General features: G+C 48.1%; 1 protein-coding gene across 1 annotated transcript in view; it reads left to right on the forward strand.

Moving 5' to 3' along the window:
* The window catches only part of MS4A10 (membrane spanning 4-domains A10), a gene marked incomplete at its 3' end in the record, with an annotated part of 12,871 nt that extends 7,562 nt beyond the window's left edge, over positions 1-5,309 (forward strand). Inside the window, 3 exon segments of the mRNA XM_017530783.2 lie at positions 3,896-3,991; positions 3,993-4,021; positions 5,297-5,309. Of these exon segments, the coding sequence (XP_017386272.2) occupies positions 3,896-3,991; positions 3,993-4,021; positions 5,297-5,309 (138 nt within the window).
* Between the last annotated feature and the right edge of the window lie 8,664 nt (positions 5,310-13,973).

A 13,973-nucleotide genomic window follows, 5' to 3' on the forward strand; every position in this document is an offset into this window, starting at 1 on the left:
ATGGGTGGATGGATGGGTGGGTGGATGGACAGAATGGGTGGATGGACAGATGGGTGGATCGATGGATGGATGGGCGGGTAGATGGGTGGGTGGATGGATGGAATGGGTGGATGGACGGAATGGGTGGATGGATGGATGGGTGGATGGATGGAATGGGTGGATGGACGGAATGGGTGGATGGATGGATGGGTGGATGGATGGATGGTTGGATGGATGGATGGATGGATGATGGATGGATGGATATAGATACACAGATATATAGATAAATATAACTTTATCTTCTCAACAATCCTTTTTTTAAAACTGAGTCTCACTCTGTCACCCAGGCTAGAGTACAGTGGCATGATCTCTGCTCACTGCAATCTCCACCTCCTTAGTTCAAGCAATTCTCCCACCTCAGCCTCCCAAGTAACTGGGACTACAGGCACGTGCCACCATGCCTGGCTAATTTTTGTATTTTTTTAAGTAGAGATGAGGTTTTGCCCTGTTGGTCAGGCTGATCTCAAACTCTTGACCTCAAGTGATCTGCCGGCCTTGGCCTCCCAAAATGCTGGGATTACAGGCATGAGCCACCGGGCCCAGCCCTCAAAAACCCATTGAGGTACTTAAATTCCCATACTACAGACTAGTAAGCTGAGGTTCCGAGAGGTCACATCACTTCCTAAGGCAAAGCAGCTAGTAAGACGATCCAGAACTCAGCCTGAGCTACATCTAACCCACAGCCTCGCCCTTGTCTACCCGTGGGGTTGGCAGAACGGCAGACTGGGCTAGATATATTTTAAAATAGAAGGGCAAGTCTCTCCCTACCATGAAGATCCTGAGCAGTTCAGGATAAGGATGTTTTATTTTAAAAATTAATGAATAAAAAATAAAGAACCTGACCAGAAATGATTTCCAAGGCTCATTTCTTTAAAGAAAAAAAAATTCATATTACAATTTTAACTTTAGAACACTGTAAAAAAAAAAAAAAATGTGTCAGCGGGCACAGTGGCTCATGCCTCTAATCCCAGCACTTTGAGAATCAGAGGCAGGCGGATTGCCTGAGGTCTGGAGTTCAAGACCAGCTTGACTAACATAGAGAAACCCTGTTTCTACTCAAAATACAAAATTAGCTGGGTGTGGTGGTGCATGCCTGTAATCCCAGCTACTTGGGAGCCTGAGGCAGGAGAATCCCTTGAATCTGGGGGCAGAGGCTTGGTGAGCTGAGGTTGCACAATTACACTCCAGCCTGGGCAACAAGAGCCAAACTCCGTCTCAAAAAAAAACAGTGCCAAATCCCCCATAATTCTGCAAGTTTGGCACCAATTTTCATGTTAGTGACTTCATCACACACCGAGAGTTCACTTAACGCGTATGTAAGTTGATAGCCTCTGAGTTTCATTGAACATCAAGCAGAGAAGTTGTCTTAGTTCATGCCTGGCTGCCTGGTAGGAAGTCTTCTCATTAAGACATCAGAGAACCAGATGGGGGCCTTGAGTCACTGAGGCCAACCCCACTTTTAAGGATGGGGGAAACTGAGGCCCCATACCTAGCTTCAGGTATGAGCAATCATTGTTCCTATTTTGTAGGGCTGAGGGCCCCACAGGGTCGTGGGGTGTCCCTTATGCTGTGCTGAGGTGCAGGATCTGAGAAATAAAGAGACAGGACACAGAAGTACAAGGAAAATGCAGCTGGGCTCGGGGGGCCACGCAACCTATAAGCGGAGTCAGGCAAGGCCCCAAATGTCCAGAAGCGTCAGTATTTATTGTGTATAGGTTGGGGGCAGGGCAGTGAGTGAAGTCATCTTTAAGGACAGTGATAGGGTCGTGAGCAATAAAACAAGGGGTCCACCCCTATTAAGTCACCTAGGCTGGGAGGTGGACACTGGGCAGCACGGAGTCCATTCCCATTAGGTCATTGAGGCAAGGGCCGTGTGCAGTAAGGGGTCCACCACCATTAGGTCACCGAGGCATGGAGGTGGGCAGTGCGCAGTGAAGAGGGTGCAGTGTGCAATACCTCTATCTGTGGGCAAGCTACTAAGAAGATTTACAGGAGGATGCTTTAAGTCACACAGCAGTGACAGAGCTGTCAGGGTCTCTGCCACCTGCTGGCAGCTTCCGAAGAGTTCTATAGGAAGATGCTTTTCAAGCAGCACAGTAACTAGAGCTGATAAAGTTCACAGTCACGAAGGTGCGATTATCCGGAGGGGTTATGAGCCCTCAGATGCTCGAGGGATTGCCAGTCTGAAGGCAGCCCTCTGCAAGAACTGGAGCAAGGTCCTACAACTCCTTTATCAGGAGGAGCGCTCTTGCCCCGAGCCTGTCATACAGCGGCTATCTTTAAGACACTAAACGCTGCCGCCTGGGCTATGGATTCTTGTCCTGGTATAGCTGTTTTTCCCTTAACCATGCTCTGCACTGTGTCTGCTCCAGACATTCCTCTGACTATAAGCTGCTTTTCCTTAATTCATGCTCTGTACCGTGTCTACTCCAGGCATTCCTCCTATTATGAACTAAGATATAGTTTATATGGAAATAACTGAGTGGTAAGATATTCTTTAGGCACTAATTCTATGAACTAATATATGATTATGTAGAGAGGATTATATAAAAGGAAATAACTGAGTAGTAATACTATAAACTGAGATATTCTTCATATCTTAATTGTGCCAGGATTCTGCTTAGCTCTCCTTCCTCGGAGCCTATATGGGGGGTTGCCCACCCTATTTATTGACCTTTGCTGTGTTCCAGGCACTGTGCTAGTGCTGCAAGTGGCTGAATTCATTTTCTATTGCTATTGTAATAAATTATCACAAATTTGGCGGCTTAAAATGACACCTGTATTATTCTATAGTTCTGGAGGTTGGCAGTTTGAAGTGAGTCTCAAGGGCTCAAATCAAGCTGTGTTGCCAGGGCGGCATCCCTTCAGAGGGTATTGAAAAGCATCTCTTTCCTTGCCTTTCCCAGCTTCTAGAGGCTGCCTGCATTCCTTGGCTTGTAGCCCCTTCTTCCACCTTCAAAGCCAGCATCACAACATCTTCCAATAGCCCAGTCTCCCTCTTCTACCTTTAAAGAGCCTTGTCATCATACTGGGCCCAGACAGATAATCCAGGAGAATCTCCCCATCTCAAGGCTGATTGGAAATCTTAATTCCATCTTCAACCTTTATTCCTCTCTGCCATGTGACCAGAGATTAGCACATGGAAGTCTTTTGGGGGCCGGGCTTCTGCCTAGTGCACTAGCTGAGACCTCTTTGAATCTCACAGCCATTCTGGGAGGCAGGCTCTGCTTTTCCATTTAAAGAGGAAAAAACAAGGCCTAGAAGAGTTAAGTGACTTCCCACGGTCTCACGGCCAGTAAGCGGCTGTGCTAGGTCTCCCAGTGGGCCCTGTGCCCTCCCATCAGAAAGGACGATGCCAGGGACGGGCTCCGCAGCACTGAGTTGGTCCCACCCTCATCATAATCAGGAATGGAGGTGTGGTAGCAATCACCGGGGGACACTGTTGGCATTAGACCTGCCTCTAGAGTGTCTTGAAGGTGCAGGTCTAATGCCAACAGTGCCAATCCTGGCTAGAAGAGTCTTGGGGCATTACCTGGCCCAAACCTGCCCCCCAGGAAACCCAACGGGATGAGCGACTTGCCCCTGGTCACCAGGACACTGGTAGCAGGATGGGAACCAGGACCCCATCTACTGAGTCCCACGTGGACCTCCCCCTAGTCTCTTTCCAAGAACAGGGAGGGTGGAGGGAGTCACACACTGGTCTATGGAAATCACTTCATTTCTTAAGCCTCACCTCAGTTTCCCCATAGTCACGGAGAACTTGGGTCTTCAGAAGTGAACTAGTAGGGAAGTGCTTCGGAAACAGCCAGTTGCTCCACAGATGTGAGCAGCAGGGGCGGTGGGCTTTCTTTTGCAGAACGATGATGACGCATGCCTTGTTCCGAACCCACCACTGCATCTCAAAGGCCTGCCAGTGGGGCCCCCACCATCCTACCAGACTGTGGTTCAAGGTCACGCCCGCCCAACACAAGCAACATCAGAGGTAAAGAGGTGGCCCCTTCAGAACCCACTGTGGCCCCTTCTCCCTGGCATGGATAGGAACCAGTTCCTGAAGAAGCTGTGACCGGAAAGGGGCTGACAGTGCTGCACCCAGAGCTGCCTGGCCTGGGAGTGGCAGCCGAGGCAACGATGGTCCTGTCCCCTCAGGACTAGAGGAACTCCCAGGGCCCCCTGGGAACATCTCAACACCTGACTTGGTTGACCGGAGCTGCCTTGGCTGAACCTGGATGCAACCAGGACCCACCACCCTCCAGAGCAAACTCCTGGGCCAGCAGCCCCCAGGTGACCCCATGCCTTCTGCCCTCCCTTGCCTGCCTTCTCTGATCCATGGTGGGTGCACAGGAGGATATAAAGGGGAGCGCGGAGGGAAAGTCTCCAGAGTGACACAGCCAGAGGCTTCCCTTGCCTCGACCTACTAAAAGGTCTCTGGGGGAGCCTGTGTGTCTGAATCCTTGGATTTGGCGGAGGGCAGCTGGGGAGTTGAGTCCCATAGAAACTGTGTACAGTTCTTCCCTCTGAACCAGACCCCCTGAATGAATCTGTTTGCCTCCCTCGGCCTCAGTTTCTCCATCTGTAAAGCGGGAGTGGGAGGATGACATGATCCAGGAGTCTCCCAGCTGGAAAGCTCTGAGATCAAGAGTAGAATTCAAGGTTCTAGATGTGACTTCGAGGTTGCCAGTGAAACTTCAGCGTTGAAATTCCAAACCTACCTGTGCTAAGTAAATAATGTAAGAGAGAGGGACCTGCCTTCCTCATTTTGCAAATTTCAGTCATCTAAGGATAGTGTTCATGAGTTGTGCTTGTTTGTGGGCTGCAGTGTTTTCTGCTTCCACACTGATTCCTTTTTCTATATTATTTTAAAGGGGTACTTTGTAGCAGCAAGACATGGGAAATCAGTATCTTTCCATAAATAGAAGCGAACCCCAAAAATAACAAACACGTGCAATAAAACGCGACTCCGCCCTCCAACCTGTGGCCTCACCCACTGCTTCCCTTCCTCCTGCTAGCTCTTCCCCAGCCACCACGGCTTCCTTGAGGTTCCACAGATGCCACCAGGGATAGCCCTGCCTCTGAGTCATCACCTTGCCCTCCCTCCACCTGGGCTCTCTTCCACTAGGTATTCGCAGAGCTCACTCTTTAAAGCTTTCCTGGGCCATTGACTCTGACCCAAATAAATGTCATTTAATCTCAGTGTCACTTAATCCTCCCATCAATCAATCTGTGACCTAACTGCTGTTACTATCTCCATTTCATGCAGGCTCAGAGAAGTTAATCAAGTTGCCCAAGGCACATGGATATTCAATGACGGAGCTCAGACCTGGATCCAGACTGCAAATTGAAGAGCCACCGCCTGACGATGCTCAAACATGGTTAGGGCACATGCCCTGCTCTCCTGAAGTTGCGCTTTCACTGGGAAGATGAGACTTGAACACACAAAAGGCTAGCTTGATGGTCTACACAGCAAAGTCAGCCCTCACAGCTCCTGGGAACCCTGTCCTCTTGGATAAGCCATTTCTTACACAGTTGAGCGCTCGACACATGTGGTAGCCCGAGTTGTTTCATTTTGTTTTTTTGAGACAGGGTCTTGCTTATTGCCCCGGCTGGAGTGCAATGGCGCGACCTGGGCTCACTGCAACCTCTGCATCCCAGGTTCAAGCAATTCTCCTGTCTCAGCCTCCCGACTAGCTGAGACTACAGGCACCACCACACCCGGCTAATTTTTATATTTTTAGTAGAGACGGGGTTTCACCATATTGGTCAGGCTGGTCTCAAACTCCTGACCTCAGGTGGTCCACCCGCCTTGGCCTCCCAAAGTGTTGGGACTACAGGCATGAGCCACCGCTCCCAGCCCAGGTTTTTAAGCTGTCTGAGATCGTAGTCTGCGCTCCACTGTCTTATAAAATCCCTGTGTGGAGGGATGCTGCCAGTATCATTTGCCCTTGCACAGAATGTCCCCGGGGTTTGAGGTTCATTGAATTCTCCTGCTTTTCCAGCTCCTTCTAGGCTTTTCTGGCTGTGGTCACTAGCTCGGCCGTAGCACCTCTTCTCTTCACTTGCTGCCTCTAATCTTCTATAGATTCCAGCTGGCTTTAAAATAGATTGTAAAGTGTGAGTCATTAGGCTCTGAGAGAGTGGCAGAGAGAGCCATGCAAAGGTTTAGGACAAACCCAATCTTTCAAAAGATGAAAGGGAGTGATGGAGAAAACCTCAGCTTGGATGTCTGAAGACCTGGGTGCCAACGTTAGCTCTGCCAGTCACTTATTGTGAGGCTCTTAGTCCCCTCCCCTCACTAGGTCCCAGTTTCTCCGTTTGTAAAACAGGCAGTTGTGCTAGACTGGTGGTTTGCATTGATAAAGGAAGAAATGGCTTCTGGTTCGACTTTTTTTTGAGTCAGAGTCTCTCTCTGTTGCCCAGGCTGGAGTAGTGCGATCTCAGCTCACGGCAACCTCTGCCTCCCAGGTTCAAACAATTCTCCTGCCTCAGCCTCCCAAGTAGCTGGGACTACAGGCACCTGCCACCACGCGCAGCTAATTTTTGTATTTTTAGTAGAGACAGGGTTTCACCATGTTGGTCAGGCTGGTTTCGAACTCCTGACCTCGTGATCTGTCCACCTTGGCCTGCCTACCTATCCTGAGTAGCTGAGATTACAGGCGTGAGCCGCCGTGCCCAGCCTAGACTTATATATTTTTTAAAGTCAGTAAATGGAAGACTTGCCAATATTCCCTTTGAAAGAGCCCTGCCTCCGCAGGTGCGTGGTGGAAGCCCGGCTGGTGGAAGCTGGGGCAGAGTTAGTAGGTCCCGGGGGAGCATGGCCACAGCCCAGTCCCTGAGGCTCACCAATACCGAGACCTCTAGAACGACTGGTGTTTTCTACATGGTATGCAGAACTTCTAACACCAGGCTAGAAACAGAGAGCAATCTCTGGCTATAGTTAGTGCTGTGGTTAAATTTTAGTCTTTTTTTTTTATTTTTTATTTTTTATTTTTTTTCAATTTTTTGAGACAGGGTTTTGCTCTGTCACCCAGGCTGGAGTGCAGAGGCACAGTCATATGCCGCTGCCGGCTTGAACTCCTGGGCCCAGGCAATCCTCCCGTCTCGGCCTCCTGCGTAGCTGGGACTACAGGTCTGCGTCACCACAGCCAGCTAATTTTTTTTACTTTTCGACAGAGCTCTCGACACATTGCCGAGGCTGGTCCCTCAAACTCCTGGTCTCAAGCAATCCTCTTGCCTCGGCCTCCCAAAGTGCTGAAATTACAAGTGTGAGCCGCCACACAGCTGATTTTGAAATGGATTCCGCTCTAAACTAAGTCTAATACCATTTTTACTCATTATGAAAACATTCAAACATACAGAAAAGTTAATAGTACAATTGACACTCTTATAGCTCCACTGAGATTAGAGTGTTAACATTTTGCATATTTGCTTCCCCTCCTTCTCCACATGTATCTGTCTCTTTACATATGTATGTATGCATGTGTGTATATTTAGCAGGTATATGGTATGCATAGATATACATACACATTTGTATATATACTTTTTCGTTGAACTGTCTGAAAGTTGCAGACATCATGACCTTCCCTCTCTAAATTTTTCTACCTGCACTATGTCCTAAGAATAAGTACATGCTCCTATGCAATCACAATACTATTATCACACTAGGAAAATTAAGAATAATTCTATAATCCTAATACCCTGTCCATATTCAAATGTCCCCCCACTGGGCCAAAAATGTCTTTATCGTGATTATTTTAACCTGGATCTAGCCATGTTTCCCACAGTAGATTTGATTGTTCCATCACTTTATTTTCTTTTCATCTAGAAAAGCCCTCTCACCTTTCTCGTGACATAGACTTTTGAGACCAGTTGTCTTGCAGAACATTGATGGTTTCTTCTTGGTGTCTTTCCCTTGCTCCTCCACCCTCCCTCTTTCCTGTAGCCTGCCAGTCACACCTAGAAGACCCTCAAAGCTTGGTTCCATGCAGGGTAAGCATAAGTGGGGAGAATACTCCAGAGGTGGTACTGTGGCCTTCACCCTGAACCCCCCCCCACAGGGTACCAGGGGCCAGCTCATCCTTCGATTAGCAGCTGGACCCGAGGAACTGTCATGGTCTCTCCACCACTAGCATCCTTTCTTATTTCTTCCTTCTCCTACAAAGTTTCTTTGCAGAAAATGAACTAGATCGCATCACTTGTCAAATAGGAAAATGTGGACATATGTCTTGCTGTAATACCTGAACATAGACTATAGAAAACTTTCACATGTATTAAACCCTAGCTTTATGGTACTGTATTAAAAACAATGACTTAAACTCAATTTTTTTTTCTTTTTACTTAGCATCTTTTTTTCGCCTAGGCCATGCAAAACGCAGAGTCATTGGAAATGTTTCTGGAGGAGTCACACAATTATGAAGCCCCTCACAATGTACAGGGACTTCATGAGTCTGGATAAAGTTTAGGGGACGCTGGACCCGATGATGGTATTGTTCCTGGCCAGCTCTAGCACTGGAGGTTTCTACCATGAGACAAAAGGACACTGTTATGGCCAACATCTGGCCTCAGGATACTGTAGCTTAGAGATGTCAGTTCAATGGCCTTGAGGCAAATAAACCAGAAGGCTCAGGGCCTTGAGTCCCCATAAACAGATCCTTTCATTCCCTAGTGAAAACTGCCACAGTATCCCTACGCCTGGGGAGGGATAGGCTGTTTGTACCCTGTCTAGGACAGGAGTAGGGGGCAGCAGCTCTCAGGGAGTAAAAAGAGCACCTGGGACTAAGAACTTCCTCAACCACTTACTGCAGAATGCTGGTAAAACAGCTGACTCCCCCAAGCCTCAGTTTTCTCATCTGTAAAATGGGAATGATAATCCCTCCCTCACAGAGTTATAGTGAGGCTCAGAAGAGACTATGGAGATGAAAACCCCACCTTGGTGCTCCCTGTAGGGTCCAGCCCTGCAGGGTCCCAAGAGTCCCTCTCTGCAGGTGTGGAGATGAGAAACTGTGGAAATAAAAGACCCAAGACACAGAGACGAGAAAACAGAGTTTGGGCCCAGGGGTCCACTGCTACCAAATCACAGAGACCAGCAGTGGCCCGAGCGTCTAGATGCCCTGACTTTTATTGAGTACAAAGCAGGGGGCATGGTAGGTAGGATGAGGTAATGGTGGCCAGTGATAGGGTCAAGTAAATCACATACCTTGGAGACAGGGGCCCAAGACTTTGAAGAAGCCAAGGCAAGGAGAAAACCTAAGGCGTCAGCACTTTTCTCATCCTTGTCAAGTAAGAACAAGGTCACTAAGATTTATGTTACTATTACTAATTCTTATCTTCTAAGAAAAAGAGGAACCAGGTGCAGAAGCAGAACTTGAAAGTAGACATGGAACGTGACCGCTGAAGCACAGCACCACATAGAGACAATTAAGTCCCCGGATGTCTGTGGGTCTCCCTGACAGCCGTCAGGCTTACTCCACTTGGAAGAGTGGAGTTTTCTCCTCACTCCCCAGAGGAAGGAGACGTCTCGGCCATCTTGGACATTTCCTTCCCTAGCTGGCTAAACAGCAGGCGCTTTCACAGCGCTGACACTGCCACACAACCAAGGCGTCCTCCAGCAGTCCTTATGCGGGTGTGACAGATGACTTAGAGCATCTTGCCTTAGGGTCACCTCTTCCCCAATGCCACTTCAGTCCCATACTTCATAACCTGAGACTTATTAGTAAAATTAAAGATTTTATTATATATATATCTGTGATTACATATGAATAGCTATGTGATTATTTATGATTATGTGTAAGAAGAACTATGTAACTATATCTCTCATTCTTTTCTAGTTCTGTATTTATATGGGAACAGGCTGAGGCTTCAGACCCTTGCCTCGGCTCTTGCGGGGTCCCCCACCCACAGCTCCCCAAACTGTGAGACGCTGAGGGGAAACCTCTTAGGAATTACTTCTTTTTCAATCTCTTAGATTTCTTTAAGGAGAAAGTCTTGGTTTGGGACAGCTGTATCTTTAACACCTAACACCTGTTCTTCTTTTTACCGAGACAGCAAGCCCAGCGTGCAGCGGGCAATGGTATAGAGCCAGAATTCCACAAGACTGTTTTGTTCCCATTGGGTTTACTTTTATGTGTATCTTCCATTTATGGCAAGCGATCCTGAATTTCTGTTTATGGTAGTGGTATCAAGGGCTCTTTTATAATCCACATATATAAGTTAAAACAGTGATTGTGGATATGGGGTTTTCTAAAGGAGTGATGAAAATGTTCTAATATTAATTGTAATGGGCTTTTGAGACCAGTTATCTTGCAGAATTTTGCAACAAGTCTTGCATAAGTCTGTCTATACTAAAAATCATCGATTTTAAAAAGAGGCCATTTAAGGAAACGTATTAAACAAATAATGACACAAAACACAAATGTTTAAGAGTCATGAAATGAGGCCAGGCGCGGTGGCTCACGCCTGTAATCCCAGCACTTTGGGAGGCCAAGGCAGGTGGATCAGCTGAGGTTAGGAGTTCGAGAGCAACCTGACCAACATGATGAAGCCCTGTCTCTACTAAAAATACAAAATAATTAGCTAGGCGTGGTGGTGGTCACCTGTAATCCCAGCTAGTCAGGAGGCTGAGGCAGGAGAACCGATTTAACCCAGGAAGTGGAGGTTGCAGTGAGCTGAGATCTTGACGTTGTACTCCAGCCTGGGCAACAAGAGCGAAACTCCATCTCAATTAAGAAAAAAAAGAAAGCAGAAAAAGACGCATGAAGTTAGAGCTTTGAAGGACTGAAGTCTGGAACACAAGCAAAGCAGACCTCTTCACTCCACTCTGTTTGCAGAAGGGAAGTGCAAGGGTTTGCACTCTGCAGTTGAGATTAGAAGTTTACTGTGACCCTTGAACCTAGAATTCTACATCCTAATCTCACTGAACTCCGGGGTTGGAAGAATCCTTGTGGATCATCTAGCCTAGCCCATCATGAGACAGATGAAGAAACTGAGCCCCGATGGGGCTTACCGAAGTTACCCAGCAGAACTCTGATGGAGATGGGGCTAGCACCCAGGTCTTGAGCTGTCACTGCACTGCCCATGACATTCTTGCCCAGCCTGCCCCACCTGCTTTCCTAGGACCCTGAGAGCAGGAACAAGGACAACGCCTATCTGCATCTAGCACCCTGAGTTCCTGGCTCCCAAATGTATTATCTCCTCTAGGCTATGAGATAATTCTGCAAACTCTAACCCCAACCCCACCCTGAAGCCTTAAAGAAACCTCAAAGCCACACTCCCTCTTCTTTCTGTCTCCATGACCTTAAGGCAAGTCACAGAGGCAGGATGGCATTGCACTCGTTTATTCCTTCATCCATTCCACAGGTAAAGACTGAGGCCCTGTAATGCTACATCTAGGGGCAAACCACCATGAGCAAACTCCAGCCTCTCAGAGCTCAGAATCCAGCAGGGGAGACACGCACTAATCTAACGATCACAACTGTGAACATATAACTACCATAAATGGGAACTGAGAGGCATTATGAAAGAATGTGATGGTGACTTAATCTAGAATATGGGGTGTGGCCAGAAGGAAGAGCTGTGTGAGAGGAGACCTGCAGGTGTCTAAGCTGTCCTGGCCCTGCCATTTCTTCTGCACAGAGACTTAGCTCTTCCCAGGCCAAAACCCTTAGCCCACCCCTCACCACCCCTGATGGCTGTGGTCCCTTCCTCCCCCGCTCCCCACTTCCTTCCAAACAGTCCTATTGCCTTGCATCCGTTCGGTAGCAGATTTCCCCTCCATGTGTCAGGCCCCTGCCAGGTGCTAGACGCTCTTATCAGTTAGGGTTCCCCCAGAGAAACAGAATCGGTGGGAGATGCAGACTAAGATTCATTGGAAGGAATTGGCATATACGATTAGGGGGCTGCAGGAGCAAGTGTATAATCAGCAGAGCAGGTGCTCGGGAAGGCAGGGATACAGCTGCTGCCCACGGGGAATAACTTCATCAGGGAAACCTCAGTTCTATTGTATAAGCTTTTCAACAGAATCAGGCCCATCCAGATTATCTAGGAAAATCTCCCTTAATGTCAACGGATTATAGATTCAATCACACGTACAAGATACTTTCCAGGTTTTGTTTTTTGTTATTTTTTTTTTTGAGACAGAGTCTTGCTGTGTCACCCAAACTGGAGTGCAATGGCAAGATCTCGACTGCCTGCAATCTCTGCCTTCCAGGTTCAAGTAATTCTCCTGCCTCAGCCTCCTGCGTAGCTGAGATTACAGGCGCTCACCATCACACCTGGCTAATTTTTTGTATTTTTAGTACAGACAGGGTTGCACCATGTTGGTCAGGCTGGTCTTGAATGCTTAACCTTGTGATCCACCTGCCTCAACCTCTCAAAGTTCTGGGATTACAGGCGTGAGCCTCCATGCCCGGCCTACTTTCACAGGTATTAACACCTAGATTAATGCTTGACTGATCACTGGGGACTGTGGCCGAGACAAACTGACACATTCAAAGATCATCACAGACACACAGAGGCAAGAGAAGTTGGAGAACAGGGTGGACAGGACTGGCAATCACAGAATTATCTTGGGCAGGCTGGAGGCTGGCGATTGTCAAACATCCCCACGTTAAATTTTATTCCACTCCAGTAGCTAACATTTATTGAGTGCATACTCCATGCTAGACACCATTCTAAACACTTTTGCAAGAAGTCCTCATAAAAAGCAGTTTATGGATTAGGAGACTCAGGCACAGAGTGGTTAAGTGATCTCCTGAAAGTCACATAGCAAGAAAATTGTAGAACCAGGAATCACACTCCCTTGGATGCCAGAGCCTGAACTCTTGACTCATGACTGCTCTGCAGTGCTGTCTCCATTTGTCACCTTATTTGTGCCGGAAGAAGCTAAGCAGTTTCTCAGTACCTCTTCATCCTCAGGGATCTTTTTTTTTTGTTTTTTAAACAGTCTTGCTCTGTTGCCCAGGCTGGAGGGCAGTGGTGTGATCTCAGCTCACTGCAACCTCCGCTTCCCAGGTTCAAGCGATTCTCCTGCCTCAGCCTCCCAAGTAGCTGGGATTACAGGCACACACCACCACTCCCAGCTAATTTTTGTATTTTTAGTAGAAACGGGGTTTCACCATGCTGGCCAGGCTAGCCTTGAACTCCTGACTTCAAGTGATCCACCCACCTCAGCTTCCCAAAGTGCTGGGATTACAGGCGTGAGCCACCGCACCCAGCCATCCTCAGGGATCTTCTGAGGAAAGGGCTGTGATTGTCTCTATTTTACAGTTAAAGATATGGAGGCCTAGAGAGGCTGCTTAATGCAGCTTCTCATGGTGGCAGAAACAGGACTCAAGCCTTCATCTGATGGACGACAAAGTCCAGGCTCTTCTGTCTCTAAAACAGAAGTGAAAAAGTCCTTCTGCTGGGTGGCTCCAGGGAGTGAAAAAAATCAACACAAGACAACACAGTGAAATTAGGAGGCCCGGGGCCAGGTGTCATAGGAACAGACACATAGGAACAGAGGGGCAAGCCACATTCGGCCTGGGCTGGGGCAGCCAGGGCAGTGCTGTAGCAGGATGAGATGCCTGAGCTGAGTCCCAAGGGGAAGAATGATATTCCAGGCACAGGGCAAGCTTGGGCAAAGGCATGGGATGAGAGAAGCAGGGAGCAAGTGTGGTCTCCATCACAGGAAACTCCCATTACACAGAGGTTAGCATCCCAAGCCGGTGGATAAGATAAAAATCAAGTAGGGGATGGCTGGGTTTGGTGGCTCAAGCCTATAATCCCAGCACTTTGGGAGGCCAAGGCGGGCCGATCACCTGATGTCAGGAGTTCGAAACCAGCCTGGCCAACTTGGCAAAACCCTGTCTCTACCAAAAATTCCAAAATTAGCTGGACATGGTGGTGCACGCCTATAGTCCCAGCTACTCAAGAGGCCGAGGCAGGAGACCTGCTTGAACCCA

The sequence above is a fragment of the Cebus imitator genome, unplaced genomic scaffold (assembly GCF_001604975.1).
Source record: "Cebus imitator isolate Cc_AM_T3 unplaced genomic scaffold, Cebus_imitator-1.0 Scaffold69, whole genome shotgun sequence".
Lineage (NCBI taxonomy): Eukaryota > Metazoa > Chordata > Mammalia > Primates > Cebidae > Cebus > Cebus imitator.